Source organism: Sinocyclocheilus rhinocerous, unplaced genomic scaffold, assembly GCF_001515625.1.
Source record: "Sinocyclocheilus rhinocerous isolate Xijiao unplaced genomic scaffold, SAMN03320098_v1.1 scaffold343, whole genome shotgun sequence".
In the NCBI taxonomy this organism is placed as follows: Eukaryota; Metazoa; Chordata; class Actinopteri; order Cypriniformes; family Cyprinidae; genus Sinocyclocheilus; species Sinocyclocheilus rhinocerous.
In genome coordinates this window covers 6,061-22,839 of record NW_015626871.1, presented here as the reverse complement: position 1 = coordinate 22,839, position 16,779 = coordinate 6,061, and the positions used below count along the sequence as shown (strand labels likewise).

At 37.0% G+C, this 16,779-nt stretch overlaps 1 protein-coding gene across 1 annotated transcript; it reads left to right on the top strand.

Annotated features, from left to right (window-relative positions):
• The first annotated feature begins 4,508 nt into the window (after positions 1 to 4,508).
• msh4 (mutS homolog 4) lies at positions 4,509 to 16,449 on the top strand. The gene is made up of 19 exons (XM_016526867.1): positions 4,509 to 4,538; positions 7,589 to 7,699; positions 7,882 to 7,997; positions 8,302 to 8,475; positions 8,822 to 8,951; positions 9,035 to 9,077; positions 10,790 to 10,857; positions 11,180 to 11,254; positions 11,662 to 11,726; positions 11,992 to 12,161; positions 12,525 to 12,661; positions 12,847 to 12,950; positions 13,060 to 13,184; positions 14,233 to 14,433; positions 14,730 to 14,848; positions 15,437 to 15,565; positions 15,703 to 15,874; positions 15,950 to 16,038; positions 16,160 to 16,449. Exons 1-19 carry the CDS (start codon positions 4,509 to 4,511, stop codon positions 16,346 to 16,348), a joined length of 2,247 nt encoding a protein of 748 aa, XP_016382353.1. The 3' UTR covers positions 16,349 to 16,449.
• The last annotated feature ends 330 nt before the right edge of the window (positions 16,450 to 16,779 follow it).

The following is a 16,779-nucleotide window of genomic DNA, read 5'->3' as shown; positions in this document are numbered from 1 at the left end:
TTCACAATACAATTTTCTCACAATTTTTCTTTTTAACAAAATGAGATTTAAGACAAATTATAAATGAAAAGGTGTCCTTTTATTATTTCTCCAACAAAATGCTGCACATTTCTTTGTGAAATTGATATGTCAAATAATAAAACTAACTTGAAATTTTAAATCAAATCCCAAATCAAACAATTAAATAATACAAATAAAATAAATATCTTCATATAAACAAACTAATGCTTTGGCTGTGCTTTTTCCATTTAAAATCAGAGGCAACCACTGCATTTTAATCAAGATGCTAAATACGTTATTTAGATTGCAATTAGATTGTATAATTTCGAAATTTGAAGCAAAAACAGAATGGTCTGATTTTAGCTTTGTGAATGAGACGCAAATGTCACTCTCTGACAGCAGGTGGTGCTTATGGAACAGCAGGTGTTTATAGACTGCTGCCCCTTTAAGACCGAATGCACAGATACAATATAATGATGCACTTGAGATTTCTTTCACCACTGTTTAGGTTCACTTAAGACATAACCGACTCTGTTTACAAGAATACTTGCCGATACAGTTATTTTGAGATAATTTTGTGTGTATGTGTTCATTCAGATGCAAGGATACGTGAAAGAGGAATTAATTCGGTGTACGCTCATTGTCTGAAACACGGCTCTCTGTGCACGCAGCTCTGAATGCGCGTGAATGGTTTAAAACACTTGAATGTTTAAATCGGCAAGACTTAGAAACACGTGCAAACGATCAACTACGATCCGTTTTACCCCTACAAGCTAGTGAACAACGCAAATCAAGGAAGGAATTTTATATCACTGTTCAAGATAGCCTGTCGGGCAGGGTGGTGAAACATTTTGGTAGCCCGACTAGAAAACACAATAGCCCCGGGACGTCGGGCTAGCAATTTTGCGAGCCCTGCAAAAGTTTTCTAACAGCAGCTTTATCAATAGATAATAAACATTTTCTGTTTTTGTTTTTTTGAATTAGAGTGAATATTATTCAACAAAAAATGTAACTTAACCAATTTGTGAACATCGCTTTTGCTAACATTAAATTGTATTATATCAAAAATATTTATGCAAAACAGTTGGGACCAGGGGTCTCAAGTCTGAGACCACTAGTGCATTTTTTCTAATGAGATAAATTAGACAAATATTTGTATAACAATTTGAGGAAACATTTTAATGAAAACTTAAGATAAATGTAATAATTTCTTAGTAATAAACAAATCCGTTTTCAAGGGTTTAATTTACATTCTTTAAATCCCAAGATTTTCAAAGTAGTCTCAATCTCTTGGGCCCCACCATTTCGGCCATCTGCCATTCAGCTGTCTAGATAGAGTGTTTAACATTAATTACCTAGAGTGTGATGGTCTGTGAAAGTCTAATCTGTTCCGATACAGTTTCAAAATTACCCAAAAATATTTTTTACACTTCCTATAATAACATAAAAAATCAAATGATTACAGAATTTCACTAGATTTGCAACGACATTTGTGTGGAGGTTTTAACTCTTGCAAATGAAAAAATTAAGACAATATTGTAAGTTTACTATAAAAATAATAATTTTGCTTGGAATTTACATACATTTTTAATTTTCATTTATTTTTCAATAAAGTGGTATTACAAAAGTAATGCCTTGCTGTCTTAGGCATAATAATAATGCTAATCAATAATACTTTTATTATTTTATGTTGTATTAGTATTTATTATTATACTATTACTATTATTATTATTATTTTTATTATATTCATATTGTTTGCATAGGCGTAGCTTGACGTTTGAGCTTGGGGGGGGGCCAAACCGAGCCGGTCGATTTGGTCAGTCACACTTTTAAACACATTTTAGTTTTGACGGGGACGCGGGGGACGGAGTCTGGGGAGTGAATTTCGAGGGGGGACGGCTTTTCATTTTCAACTGGTTAGGAAATTAAAGTGATTTCTGTATTTTATTAATTCAAAAGACTACGAAAGCGATCCCAGTTCTGCACATAAACCTAGCGCGATATATTTGTATCTATGGTTCCGCTGTGCAATGCCGTCTTTTGTGATTGGCCATAATACCTGCAGACTGCAGCCAATAGAAATGCCTCTCTTTCAGTGCTCGTGCTGCTCCTCACAGCACAGATCGTGAAAGCAGATTGCAGTTTTTGTCATTCATTATAACAAACAAAGTGTAGAGACGATGTAAATAATAGCTTCAGTGTGCAGTGCAGAGAGATTCATTAATTAAAATGGAAGTTTGTGAGATCACGATGAACTAAGACGAGTGACCGCTTTTAAAGGGAGTTTGCAAATGTGAAATTGAATTTATACGACAATTTTATACATTTTTGATTTTATACAAAAGTTATTATTAAGTGACTTACATTTTAAGAACACTGTTGTCTGATTGTGCTCTATTTTGTCAACGAAAATAGTTCCAAAGTCACAGCTGAGCCGCTGTGCATCTCCAAGCAAACATAGGGCTGTTTCGTTTATGAATGAATCTGCGTTTTTGAACAAATCTAGTGAGTCAATGATTCAATGACCCATTCATAAAGAGAGTCACTGATGTGACTGGTGCGGCTGACACAGAACAACACGCTGTTTGCGTTCAGTGGATACTCCAAAATGGCGCTAGGGTGACACGGAGGAGACGAATTGTTGAATAAAGTAGTTTTTTTCTTTTCTTTAGCGCACAAAAAGTATTCTCGTAGCTTCGTAATATTACGGTTGAACCACTGATGTCACATGGATGATTTTACCGATCTCCTTGCTACGTTTCTGGACGTTGATCGTGGTAGTACCCTTGCTGTCTATGGGAGGCTGTCAGAATGCATCAAAAATATCTTAATTTGTGTTCCGAAGTGAAATGAACAGTTAATGATACAATATATACAGAGAGAACATAAAATATATGCATATATAAAGAATTGCGATTGGGTCAGGTCCAGCCTGGTCTCATTGTTTATACGTAAGTATTAATACGTAACATTTAAAAGCACAAAATTTAAATTTTTGTATCGCAGACGGCTATGGTAAGGGGCATGACATTTCCCGACCAGGCGCCTTTGTAAAAGAGCATAATAGGACCCCTTTAAGATATTTACATTTACATTTAGTCATTTTGCAGACACTTTTATCCAAAGCGACTTACAAATGAGGACAATAAAAACAGTCAAAACTAACAAAAGAGCAACAATATTTAAGTGCAAATGACAAGTCTCGGTTAGCGGTTAGATATTCGAATCGATGCAGTTTTGTAATTTTATCATTAAGCGATTTCGATTTTTAGACTCCTTAACCTACCCCCAAACCTAAACCTACCCATTTTATAGCGAATATAAAAGGATATAAAATGCAATTGACCGAAATATGCAGAATAACCATTTTAGTAACAATAGCATTAAAAATATTTTTATAGTCGCTAATCCCACTCTTACCTCTAAACCTAAACATAACTATTTCTGTACTGTATAAGAAAAACAAGACAGACAGATAGGCTAAATGCAATTACAATAATTTATTTATTGCAAAAATGTCAAAAGCAGTACCAAAAGTAATACAAATGACGATGCGTTGCAGTCGCAGTCCTCTCTGGCGGAATACAGAAGGTTTGTGAGGTGCAGAGCAGAATGACCGTTTGATTTTCCTGCCGTAAAACCTGTCGTTTGAAGCAGCAACATTTGCATTTTTAAAGAGCGCGTCAGTCACTAAAGGGCACTTTAAATGTGGTCACCCTAGGGCACTACACTGTGTTAATCCGGGTCTGAGTGTTTTGAGGGCTTAGCTAAACAGGCCAATTAGAGACCATTAATAATCATTCTCATGTTTTTATTAAATCATTCTTTCATTTCACTAATCAATTTTTTTTAAAGAAACACAAGGGGTCATTAATGATGCTTACATTATAACATGTGCAAATTCACACACAATGTATCTTTAATTTGGCCAGAATTGCAGGTTTCTGTCTTAATATCCAAGAAGGTTTAGAGAAAATATGAAATAAGTTTAATGTTATTATAGATTATAAAGGGTTTTATAATTAAATACATCCGAAAGGTAATCTAAAATTACCATTATTATCCCCTCCCCCTTTCTAAGGTAGAGTCCCCCCAGTGAATTTTGGCCATTTCCACCTCTGCATAGAGCAATAAGCGCATGAGGTTGTCATGGCAACCAGATACATCGCAAGGCTGCACTTATATTTTGCCACACTAAACTTAGTAATAAACACGTTGAAAATAATGCACAATAAACATGTTTGTCAACACGATCTTAAAGGAGGCTTTTATTAAGCAAATCAAGGAGTGAATTACTCATCCACTGTTTTAAAGGACATTTGTTGGGCTTGATTCAAGTTAACGCACAATGGCAGGTGCACAAACACTTTCCATTTAATAAGTCTTACTAAAAATAGATGATTAAACAGTTTATATTCTACAATCTATTTTTAGGTTTTGTTCTTTGTAAATTAAATAACATTTGGATGTAAATGGTCTACATAAATGTAGAACACTGAGCCGCTAAAATGGCTGCGTCCTGTGGATCACCTGATTCAGTATGATGGTCCGGAGTCAAACACTGCATAGAAATCTTTATCTGACTTTTTTTGTTATCTCCATATTTCTCTGCAGTTCGTTTATGTTGTAAAAAACGCTGAATATCCTTTTATGGCACGCAGCAGGCAAGTATTATACCATATGATTTCCACCAAAAAATTACTTAAAATAGCCATTTAAATGTATTATTAACTACATTATATGCATATTTAATTATTAGTTGAAAATATTTATTTATTATTATTCTTCATAAAATATTTAGTAAAGTGGCTAGGGGTCCATGCCCTCTGGCCCCCCCACAAGCTACGCCCATGATTGTTTGGCTCCCTAAAAGCACCAGTGAAAATAATGTGGACTGAGAAACATAACTGTAACACAGTTCGTAGGACAGGAAGAAGGAGGTGGGAACCGGCGAACATTTAAACCACTTAATAACAAAATAAACAAACACAAAACACAAATAAAGTCCAGGCCTGGTCCTCTCTCATCTTCCAATGTCGACGCTCCTCCTTTTATCCTTCCGGAGCTCCTCCGTGGGACTCGAGACCGGTGAGTGGCGCAGGTGTCGCTCATCATCATTAAACTCCACCGGCCTCGCTCCGCTCCCACGGCCCTCGGCCCCGCTCCACTCATCACAATAACTAAAAAGATGTTTGAGTCCAGGGACTTTGCAAATAATTTTTCAGTCAATGCAAATCATTTTATTCTTCTTCAATTTGTTTACCAAAAAAGGTCCAACCCCTTTTCAGTAACCAATGTAGCGAATCAGCTCATTCATGGGGAAATATGAATAATTAATCATAACTAGTTATAATTAATTATAAATATTTAGATCCGCTGTAGATATTTACTTGACCTCTCAGGGTCAACTGTCTGTCAATAGAAACCCGCAGGAAGATCTCAGTGCTTCTTTTTGTTAACAACAGCATGCAGCTTTACAAATGATTCTCATTACGAATTTGGGAAGATGTTTGTCGCACGTATCACATTGTCACATGCCTTTAAAAAAATTCACAAAAATGTTACTGAGCAACTGACGAGTAACACAGTTTCAGCACAGATTTTCCTCACGCTTTGGACTTTGAACCTTGGCGCTGCGAGCTCGTGCAGCGCTGTCAGAATACATGCAATTCGTGCGTGCATTAGAAAATATAACATTCTGCTGTTTATTTACTAATCGTTTGAAGCGATTTCAATCATCATACAGTAGCCTAACCACCAGCATTAGCCACCTCTTCTCATCGGAGACGTGATGCAGCACTAAACAGTCTCTCACTGTTTGTGCTTCATGCTTGTAATGATTTCTGCGTCTTTCTATGATAGTTTTAAATACTTTCACACTGCCGACATGTTTGCTGCATTAGTGCGTGCCTCTATTTGATCGCGTTAGTCATTGTTCGGTACATATTATTCTGCCATTTCGCTTAAAGAGATTTTTTTGCTATTTTCGACCGAATAATTTCGGTTGCCGAACATTCGGTGCATCCCTAGTAAAGATGAAACCTGTTATAAATTGCAAAAACAACACTCATTTTTAAAGTAATATTTAATTGAGTTTAAAACAGCAAAACTGTGCTTATAATTTTTTTTTTACTGTACTAAACAGTGTTAAGAAACTTAAGTTTACACTATCCATTACATGGCATGATCTAATAGAATTTGCTCCCAGCATGGCTTATTTTAGTTAAGAACATTTACAGGGTAAATACAAAATTCATAGATGCTTTAATAATAGGCCATAAAAAAAGTAAATAAAAATATGATGACCCCAAAACTCTGAACAGTGGCTGTATCCATATCCATTCCATAGGCGCACAATGGTTCTTCTAGTTATTAAACTCATTTAAGCAATTCCCCATAACATACAAATAGTATGTTTGAAATGTTTTAAAATAAAGTTTATTAAAATGCTTTGCTCTGGGCAATTCTCCAGAACATAGTCCTTCACACAGTGTGCCATGCCAGAAAAAAGATTTTAAAATGACTGCCAAGTAGCCTAAATAAGAAAGTTAAATACACCCTGTCTACCGGACGCAAGCGGCGCGGAGCGACATGACAAAATACTATAGAATTCATTCAAATCAGTTATGCTACACTGGATGCGGCGCCACACGACTAATCCCCGACAGTAAACTGCCTCGTCCTGTTTATGAGGTACTGACACAGAGTTTAAATGTCCTGTGTAGACACTAGACAGACTCAACCTGTTGCAATGCGGCGGTGCATTTTGTGTGTGTAGCTAACACACACACACACATACACACACACACTTATACAAACTATTGGGAGTATTACATGTCCGGTGTAGACACGGTTCACTATTCCGCCGCCAAGCAAGCGGGCGCATTAACTCCTCGTCTGCACGCGCTCTCTTTGAAATAGGAATCGTTGCCACATTTCTTGTTAACATCTTTCATTTATCGCTGTCTCATTTGTATTTGGACAGTTTGGAGAAAGCCTCACCAAACCTGACCAGCCAGGCTTTTGCGATCACGGGAACTTGAAGACACTTGTACAAACGCGGATGGGTGACATGAATGGAGATGGCTCCAGATTGGCGATGTAGTATTTGGTTTCCCAACAAGGTCCATCGCCCAACACAAAATTAATTTGCTAAATGCATAAGCTGTATTTTCCTGCGCTCAAACCTGCCAATCTAAAGGAAACGCTGTGTATGGCGTTTGAGGTAATTTGTGAATTACCATAGACTTATAGTCTAAATAAAACAATTTGCAACTATTACTGTTATTACACTTGTATACAAAACTTCGTATTATGCTTGTTATAGAGTCCGTGACGTCACGTGCACTACCGCTGGTTGTCATGGCGATTGTCACAGCCCTACTGCCCAGAATGTAGTGTAACCAAGAAAACAGATTTTTATTGGTCTTTATGTAAAGTCATTGCTTCATTTTTAATCATTTATTGCTATTTAATATGCTTTCAAAGTGAAGAAAATATATTTTTACCCATAGACAGTATCATGCAGTAGAGGACAACATTCTTTGTAAAACTAACACATTCAAAATGATGCTTAATTTTAATACAGGTTATTACCAAGCTGCATAACCTGATGCCTCTGGAAATTCTGATGCCAGACACTGCTAGTGTGAGAGGACAAGGAACCAAACTCTACACCCTCATCACAGAGACTTTCCCGGTATCATACATGTTTACTGCATCTATCCTGGCTATAAATCAGGGCTGGGTGACTTACAATTTACAGGCTGTAAATTAAAACTATTGTTAGAGATTGTGCACACACCTTCATCTGATTTAATTCAGAATTACAGCTGCTTCTTTACACTGAGTGCAGAATATTTGCTTTTGCTATGTGTGCAGTCAGTCACATTCACTGCCGTTCAGAGGAAGTACTTCAATGAGAAGAAGGGCCTGGAGTACATACAGCAGCTCTGTGTCCCTGAGTTCAGCACTGTCCTGATGGAGGTGCAAACCAAGTAAGTAATGGATTCCCAGGGTTCTTTTTCAAGTTTTTGTTTTAATTCCAGGATTCTGGATGTACATGATAAGTCACATTATTAGTAGTAGTATAGGAACTCCTCCTACATATCCTCATAAAAATTCTCAAAATAAACATGATCTCAGAGGTGACCTTTCATTGTGTCCGTGTGAATTATTTGCCAGTTTCAATTCTGTTTCAGATGAGTGATATGAATGTGTTTTTATAAATGCAATAATGTGTAATAACTCTGTATGATAAATTTGATTAAACAATATCAAATGAAACATCTCTGTCTGTAGATACTACTGCCTGGCTTCTGCATCTGCCCTACTAAAATACTTTGAGTTTGTTCAGAACTCAATATATGCTCCTAAGTCACTAAAAGTGATCTTCACCGGCAGTGAGCAGACAGCCATGATTGATGCAATATCAGCCAGCAACTTGGAGTTAGTAGTGAACCACAGAGATCACAGGTTAGAGGACATTACTATTCTGCAGTTTTATGTTGACCTGCATATGTCAGAATTTATGTTACAGAATTCAAACTGAAAGCTCCACAAAGATTTCGAACACCTGTCATCCACAAAGATCTACATATCTCCTATCCCAAGCTTAGCACTGTTTCACACACTTTATCATATTTAAGTACTTACCAAGGAAAGTAAAACAGCACACAGATTTCTATTGCGTGTTAGAGGGGATATATAGAGGTGCACAGAAAGCTGTGCCTTTGTAATATGTTGTAATTATGAACTATGTTGACTATACTCATAATTTGCTTGTGTCTGAATGTCAGTAACCATATGCTGTTGTATGCAGAAGTAAAAACACTCTGTTTGGGGTCTTGAACTACACTAAGACTGCTGGTGGGGAGCGACGGTTACGCTCTAATATTCTTGAGCCCCTGCTGGATGTGGTCACTATCAACTCACGCCTGGACACCATACAGGTGATTACCTGTTATCTGTCTGCCTTTTTTCATTCTGTTGTTTTGTCATTAATCAAATAATCTTCTCTTTTATCCATTTCCAGGAGCTGCTGCAAAATGAGGAGCTCTTCTTTGGTCTGAAGAATGGTAATAACACTACATTTCATATGTCTCAGTTTTAGGGAATATTGTTCCAGGATCTTTTTCTCCTCGTTTCACCCTTTTGTTTGAAGCTCTTTTGCTTGTGATTATATGTTTTTTTTTTTTAGGTCTGTACTGTACCACATGCATAAGCAGTTTACTAAAGTTGTGATTTCACACTGACGGTGCTACTGGGTAACAGTTCCTCTATATAGTAAAAAGTTATTTCTAGGTTACTGTATTGAGAATTTGTGTTTGTAACAGCCATTGTTATCAGGAGATATTATTGCAAACTTAGTGAAATATAATTTGCATGAGGAGGAATGCCACATTTACTTTGTTATTAGCCTAAATACACAGATTACACAGACTGTCAAATTTTTTTTCAATTATTTGTGAGTACTGAGTTGAATACAATAACAAATAACAAAATTCACAAAAAACAGGTTACCAAACTTTACAGCGAATACCGTAAACTGTCCATATGGGTGCTAAAAAATATGCACAGCTTATTGCTGTTTATGTATGAAACAGGCCTTACTTGTTATTGAGTAATTTGTTGGTGATTTCAAAAGCTCTTAAGCTCCTGAATCACACCTACATGGAACTGCACACACAATTATAAAATATTAATATTAACCAGATGCCTAAATGTTTGTCTGGCACCACAGCATGGCGGGACTTTATTATTCTTTTTTTATACTTTATTTTTTGACAGATTTTGTTTTAGAACACACAAACAGAAAACAGAAACCAAAATATCTACCACAAGACACTCGGGTTCACAGAGGAAAAAAAGAGCAGAAAGAGAAAAAAAAATTTAAATAAATAAATAGAAAAGAGAAAAAAAACAATTAACGACAACAGTTACATGAGGTCTTACAAGAAATCAAGAACTGCATAGTACAGATAGAAGTAGAGGTGCACTTTGGAAATCTAGCCATTGCTTGTTCGCAGTATATAACAATCCCATTTCCTCCAGTAAGTTCCCCCTTTATTCTTCTGTAACCGTAGGGAGAAGGTCATTTTTTTTCCATAGAACATATTTGACTGACAATACTTAGAAGATCCATATCGGGAGGGCTTCTCTTAAGCCAACATTTAGTAACTGCTTTCTTGCATGCAACTAAAAAAATCTTTAAGAGATAACTATCACCTTTATTCAAACCCTCCAGTGTGACCCCTAGAAACATAGTGGGAAATGACACATCTATGTTAAAGCCTATTACCCTTGATATTAATTGCCCTGCTCTTCCCCAAAAATACTGAATATGTGGACATAACCAAAAAATGTGGGCAGAGTCTGCTTGTACAGAACCACACTCCCTCCAGCAAGGGTGCTGTTTCCCAGAGAACTTAAATTTTTGCGTAGGGGTCATGATCAAAATCTGATCAAACATTTCCACCCAAAATCTCTCCAGATTAATGAATGAGTCATAGAACACTGAGTTTTCCATGCAAGAAGCCATACGTCCTCTGATATTCCTCCCTCATGTCTTTCTCCCATCGCTGTCTGAAGTATTCCGTTACATTTTTATTCATTGAAGAGATAGCACTATACAGTTTGCCTATGACCCCTTTGATATTTTCACCCTTATATGCATCTATAAAAGTCTGGATCAATTTAGAAAAAATATCCTCATTGGGGCTTCTGATCTCTGTCCAGAAAACGTGCCGTACCTGGCGAGACTTTATTGATGTTGTGCTTTAATTCACAGCCATTGCACACTTCCTGGATATAGATGATCTGCTGTCTGCTCTTATTCAGGTCCCAAAGCAAGAGACGGTATGCATAAGAAGCACATTTACCAATTTAAGTACATATTTAAGTATTGACCAAAATAATGTTGCTTTCTTATTCAGGGCGATTTGGTGAGTAATTGATTTTACAAAATGTTCACTAAAATTCAGTTTAAATTAGCATGTCATTACTTTTTTTCAGGAGGTCTAGTTAAATACTAGGCAAAATCCTTCAGCAAGAGAGCTTTTTGTCTTGTAAATTCAAGATTTTCATCTTTAAAATTACTTTTTAAGCCACCATTGTTAGATTTAGTTTAGCAGTTACTCTAATTAGCAAAGATAATATTTTTTATGGTTTAATCTTGTAGATACCCGTGGCTGAAGCAAAAATAATGCAAGTAATTCAGCTGAAGCATACTCTGGAACTCGTCCCATCATTGAAGGTAACTCGTGCCTATGCATTTCTTAAAAATACTGTCAAATAGTACTGTAAGACACAAAGTCATTCAGGCCTGTACTGAATATGTCTGTGGAAAGCTCAGCAGATTTCCAAAGAATTGCAGTACCCATATTTTGACATATATTTTAATGCTTTCAGCTACCAATAAGAGCAGTTGTCATCTCACCTCAGTGTAAAGTCAAAGTTAAATCAATTGACCTTATTTACTATCACTTGTAGCATTTTGGTAAGTGTAAGGAAAGTCATGAAACACCTGTAATTATGTAAATCTATCTATATGTCATGATTGTATACTGAGTGTATTTTTTTCTGACTTGGTTGAGAAGGCCTTTTAAAATGCTCAGTTGCATATGTAATTATGCCACATATAAGTATATTTTCCCTGATTAGGCGATGCTGTCACATTCTAAAACAGCCTTGTTGGAAGCATATTACACCTCACTTGATGACAGCAGGTAATACAATTAGTGAACTATATTTGCATATGTGCTAACATCTTGCACTGGCCATTTTTGTTTAACATGAAATATGAGCCTGTCTTTTCATAAGAGTAGATGATGTGTTGTGTATACCGCAAGGAGGTTCTATGAGCCCCACATGTGTGTCGAGATCAATCAGCATTTTATATATGCATTTGAAGGTTTAATTAGAGTTCTAGCATGCAGCCCAACAGAAACTACTATTTCATCTTTAATGTTTTTCTCGTTTGTGTTGGTTTAGGTTCAACAGCATTCTGGATCAGATCAAATCACTGATTAATGATGACACCAGCTACATGAAAGGTAGCTTGACCATGCGCACGCAGAAGTGCTATGCTGTGCGGCCCAACGTCAGCGAATTCTTAGATATTGCACGGCGAGCCTACACAGAAGTGGTAGATGACATAGCAGGTGAGCTCCTTAACTTCAGTAGAGTGTGAAAAGGTTTGTTTGTGAATTACCAGTTAATTTGCCCTAAACACACCACCACAATAGATGATCCTTTACCATTACAGGAGTTAAATACAGTTTTATTATTACATTTTGTTCCTGAGATCCATTTATAATGTTCATTAAATTTCATAATTTAACAAAAAGTTTATTCATCTCAAACAGGCATTGTAAATGTGGTCAGACGTGTGTACACTGTATGTTTAAATGACATGTCGCAGTCACTTATATCAGTTACTAATCAGATCTTTCCACATTCCATCCTAATTATATGTTTTGTCATGAACGTCAGCATTATTGATGTGTTGTGCTATTGCTGATCAGGATTGGTGGCTCAGCTTGGAGAGAAGTACAGCCTACCCCTCCGGACAAGTTTCAGCAACACACGTGGCTTCTTTATTCAAATGAAGCTGGAGGGTGGGGTCTTACCTGGGGGGAAGTTACCAGAGGATTTCATCAAAGTGAGCGAAAGAAATTACCTTTTAAAACTTTACTGAACGTCTTCATGAGTGTGTTAAATGTTACATATATTAAATACATCATATATGTTCATGTAAGCCAGATGTTTATTATTATTAAAAGTGTTATTTATTATTAACGTGTTGGTAGCAAGTGTTTGCCAGTGGTTTGATTCTAAACACTATAGGTGACCAGACAGAAGAACAACTATGGGTTCACCACTGTAGACCTCATGAAAATGAATGACCACTGTGAGGAGGCTTTGAAAGACATTTTCCACATGTCTTATGTGTGAGTATATAGCAGATCAAAATACGTTTGACTTCTGTAAGATAACTAGTGTAAGAATGAGAAAAAAATGCAGCATTTTAAGCATAGATGGTATTTATGTGAACTGCAGGGTGGTGTCCAGGTTAATGAGTGATGTCTGTGAACACATCCACTGCCTGTACAAACTGTCCGATGCTGTGTCAATGCTGGACATGCTGCTCTCTTTGGCTCACGCTTGCACTGTCTCAGATTATGGTAATGTTTAAGAACCAGATAAGCATAATATACGTTATTACATTTATGTGAGCAAATGATTTTTTCCCTCCTTTTTAGCTATTGATTTCTTTTTATTATTTAAAGGGAACCCTGGGTATTAAGACTTGTATGGCTTAATATAATGTAAATAATATCTCCTACTAAATAATGTAGTAGAAAATTTATGAAAGATTTATTTACAAAAAAAATTTCACATCGTTTTATACATATTTTGGACTATGGGGGCACCATTATTTCGATGATGTAAAATTGTTGCACTCTGTGAGCTACTTGTGCTACCTGTTGCTATTTTTACCGCAACACAACTTGGAATACACAACTCGCAAAAAATACTGATAAGATGGATATAAGCATAGGTTTAAACCAAATGCCATGTTGCTATTTTTACCGCAACACAACTTGGAATACACAACTCGCAAAATAAAATACTGATAAGATGGATATAAGCATAGGTTTAAACCAAATGCCGTAGCATCGATTTTTCCTCACAAGGAGTATAAACGCCCATGGATATAGAGTGAAATCTGCGCTGGGAAAATCCTTCAGTGGCTGTGGCATCATGACAAGCGTTGGCATGTTTACATCCTGCCAGGATGGCATCTAGAGTTTCTTGTTTGTAAGCTCTTTCAGTAGCTGTGGTCTACTAAAAGCCTCAAAGGCATCAGGGCTAAAGTGGAGAGAACAAAGACATGGGTCTTTTTTGCGAGAGTTTTGTTCGTCCACAGGCATCTTCCCATTCTTTTCTCCTTTTCTTATCACTAGGAAAGACATAGCTTTTCTTGTTGTCGACAACAAAAAGCCAAAAAAGCTCACTATTTCATGTCTTCAAAATAATGGCACCCCCCCCACAGTCCAAAATATAAGACGATGTGGATTTTTTAAATAACATAAATCTTTCATGTGTTTTCTACTACATATTCAGTAAGAGACATCATTTGCATTATATTAAGCCATACAAGTCTTAATAACCGAGGTTTTCTTTAATAACCTAAAAGTATAAACAAATATAATGATTTGTTTCCTACAGTGCGTCCTGAATTCACTGATACGTTGGCAATAAAGCAGGGTCGCCACCCAATCTTGGAGCGCATTTCTGGGCAACAACAAATCTCCAACGACATCTACATCTCTGAGGGAAGCAATTTTGTGATCATAACAGGCCCCAACATGAGTGGCAAGTCCACCTACCTTAAACAGGTGGCCCTCTGCCAGATAATGGCTCAGATAGGTACACAGAGTTGCTTTTATTTATATATATATATATATATATATATAAAAAGATTTGTTTTAAGATTAAGATTTGTTTCACTAACTTTTTGATCACTACATAGTTCTCTGTAATTTCCACACTTGCAAACACTGCTTATATACAGTAAGTGGTTATGGGTAATGATAAGCATGTTTGGGGTTGGTTCTAGGATCTTGCATTAATATGCTTGTCTTTGTGCATGGTTTAGCACCAGCTGTCTCTTCTAGTCCTGTGGGATCAAAACAAACTTATTTAGAAAGTCTTCTTTGTCCCAGGGTCCTTTCTGCCAGCGGAGTATGCCTCTGTTCGAATTGCAGATCAGATATTCACCAGAATAGGAGTAGACGATGACTTTGAGACCAACTCCTCCACATTTATGGTTGAGATGAAAGAGGTCAGTTTTAGACACTGTGGAAGAAAAAGCTAATTTTGTTGATATTTGATTAATGAAACCTAAAAATGTAGTGTCATGTCTTAAAATTTGTATTTACACATGTATATTTTGTGTACACATGGTCTCAGTATGTATCAAAAGATGGCATATACAAGGGCTGTCCGGAAAGCATCCTGCCATGTAATATGAAAGATATGAGAGCTGCAATCCGACAAAAACGGCCGCAACTATGGACAACTGGTGATTGGCGGCTTCTTCACAACAATGTACCCGCCTATGTATCCCGTCTCATACATAGTTTTTTAGGGAAACATCTAATCACCCAGGTGACTCAGCTCCCCTACAGCCCAGATTTGGTGCCCTGCGACTTCTGGCTTTTCCCAAAACTAAAATCACCTTTGAATGGGGCTGAGGCGTCATTGTCCTGTGTACAGTGTTTCTTGTATCTTGTATATTCTTCGATAAATGTCTCTATTTTTCATATTACATGGCTGGATACTTTTCAGACAGCCCTCGTATAGAGATATATACAGATAGATCAAGTACTCAATCAAAAAAGTATTTTCTCATTCTCAACTGTACTCCTAGGTTTCTTACATCATCCACAACGCAAGCGCCAAGTCACTCATCATTATTGATGAGCTGGGGCGAGGCACCAGTCCCGAGGAAGGCATTGGCATCTGCCACAGTGTCTGTGAATTCCTCATCAATCTTAAGGTGCTGTATTTACTTCATCAAGAGTATATGTATGATACAATAACGAGAGATATAAAAAACAAACATACTTTATCTGTTATTATAACATCCGTACTAGCAGTATTTTTATAAGAAGCTAACCAAACTTTGTGCTGTAGGCCTTCACACTCTTTGCCACACACTTTCTTGAGCTCTGCCAGCTGCAAACTCTTTACCCCAATGTGGAGAATCAGCACATGCAGGTTCAGCACGTCCGCACTGAAGATGGCAGAGACAGGGTTGTCTACACATACCAGCTCAGCCGAGGCCAATCAGAGGAGCGCAACTATGGTGGGTTAAGATGATTCCAAGTTTTTCTAAACTACTTTTGTTTAATGTGTATAATAAGTGAAGCTGTTTGGTTAGGTATAAGAGCAGCGGAGATTACCAATTTCCCGTCAGACATTATTGAGGAAGCCAAAACTGTCGCAGCTAAAATCAACCAAAAGCTGTGGGTATGTTTCTTCTTGGATGTTTATGACTCATGAATAATATATTGTAGAGGTACAGGAGAAAAATCAGATACAGACAGCCTACAAGGTTATTGACCCTGTGTCTTCATTGTGTTGTCCAAAGGCCAAGCATTACAGTGATCCTGACACGGTCAAACAGAGGGCAGTCTATCGTCAAGCCACCAGACTGCTGCAGACGGCCCGTAACTCACGGCTGGATCCAGAGAGCCTACGTCAATACCTGAAGGGGTTGAAGAGACGGTATGAGGCTGAACTTCAAAGTGCTACAGAGTCGGTAGAGAATGAGGAATAAGGAACGGGATGGAGGGATTGGAATATAAGGGATGGATTTCACCTGTTTGAGAAAAACTGACAAAATACACTTGTTGAACAAAGCCAGGGAGATAGTTACTAATGTAGACCATACACAAATATAAGTTTTTATTTTATAAAAGTAACTTATTTTCACAGATTATCATTTATTGTTTGTTTAGTCTCAAGTGAGACCAAAACCATATGAGGTTCATGTGCTCCATTTTTGAGGTGTTATAAACTGTTATTTAAATAAACATATGGGATGATAAGTTTCACTGTGGTTCATTCATTGCACCAAAGTTTTTTATGCAAATTTTCACAGTCTCACAGTCAGCCGGCTACTGCGCATGTATTAGTCTACGAGATTGAGTTGTTTTTTTTGTGGATTGTGTATGAGACAACATACAGTGTAAATGAGAAAGAGTGTTG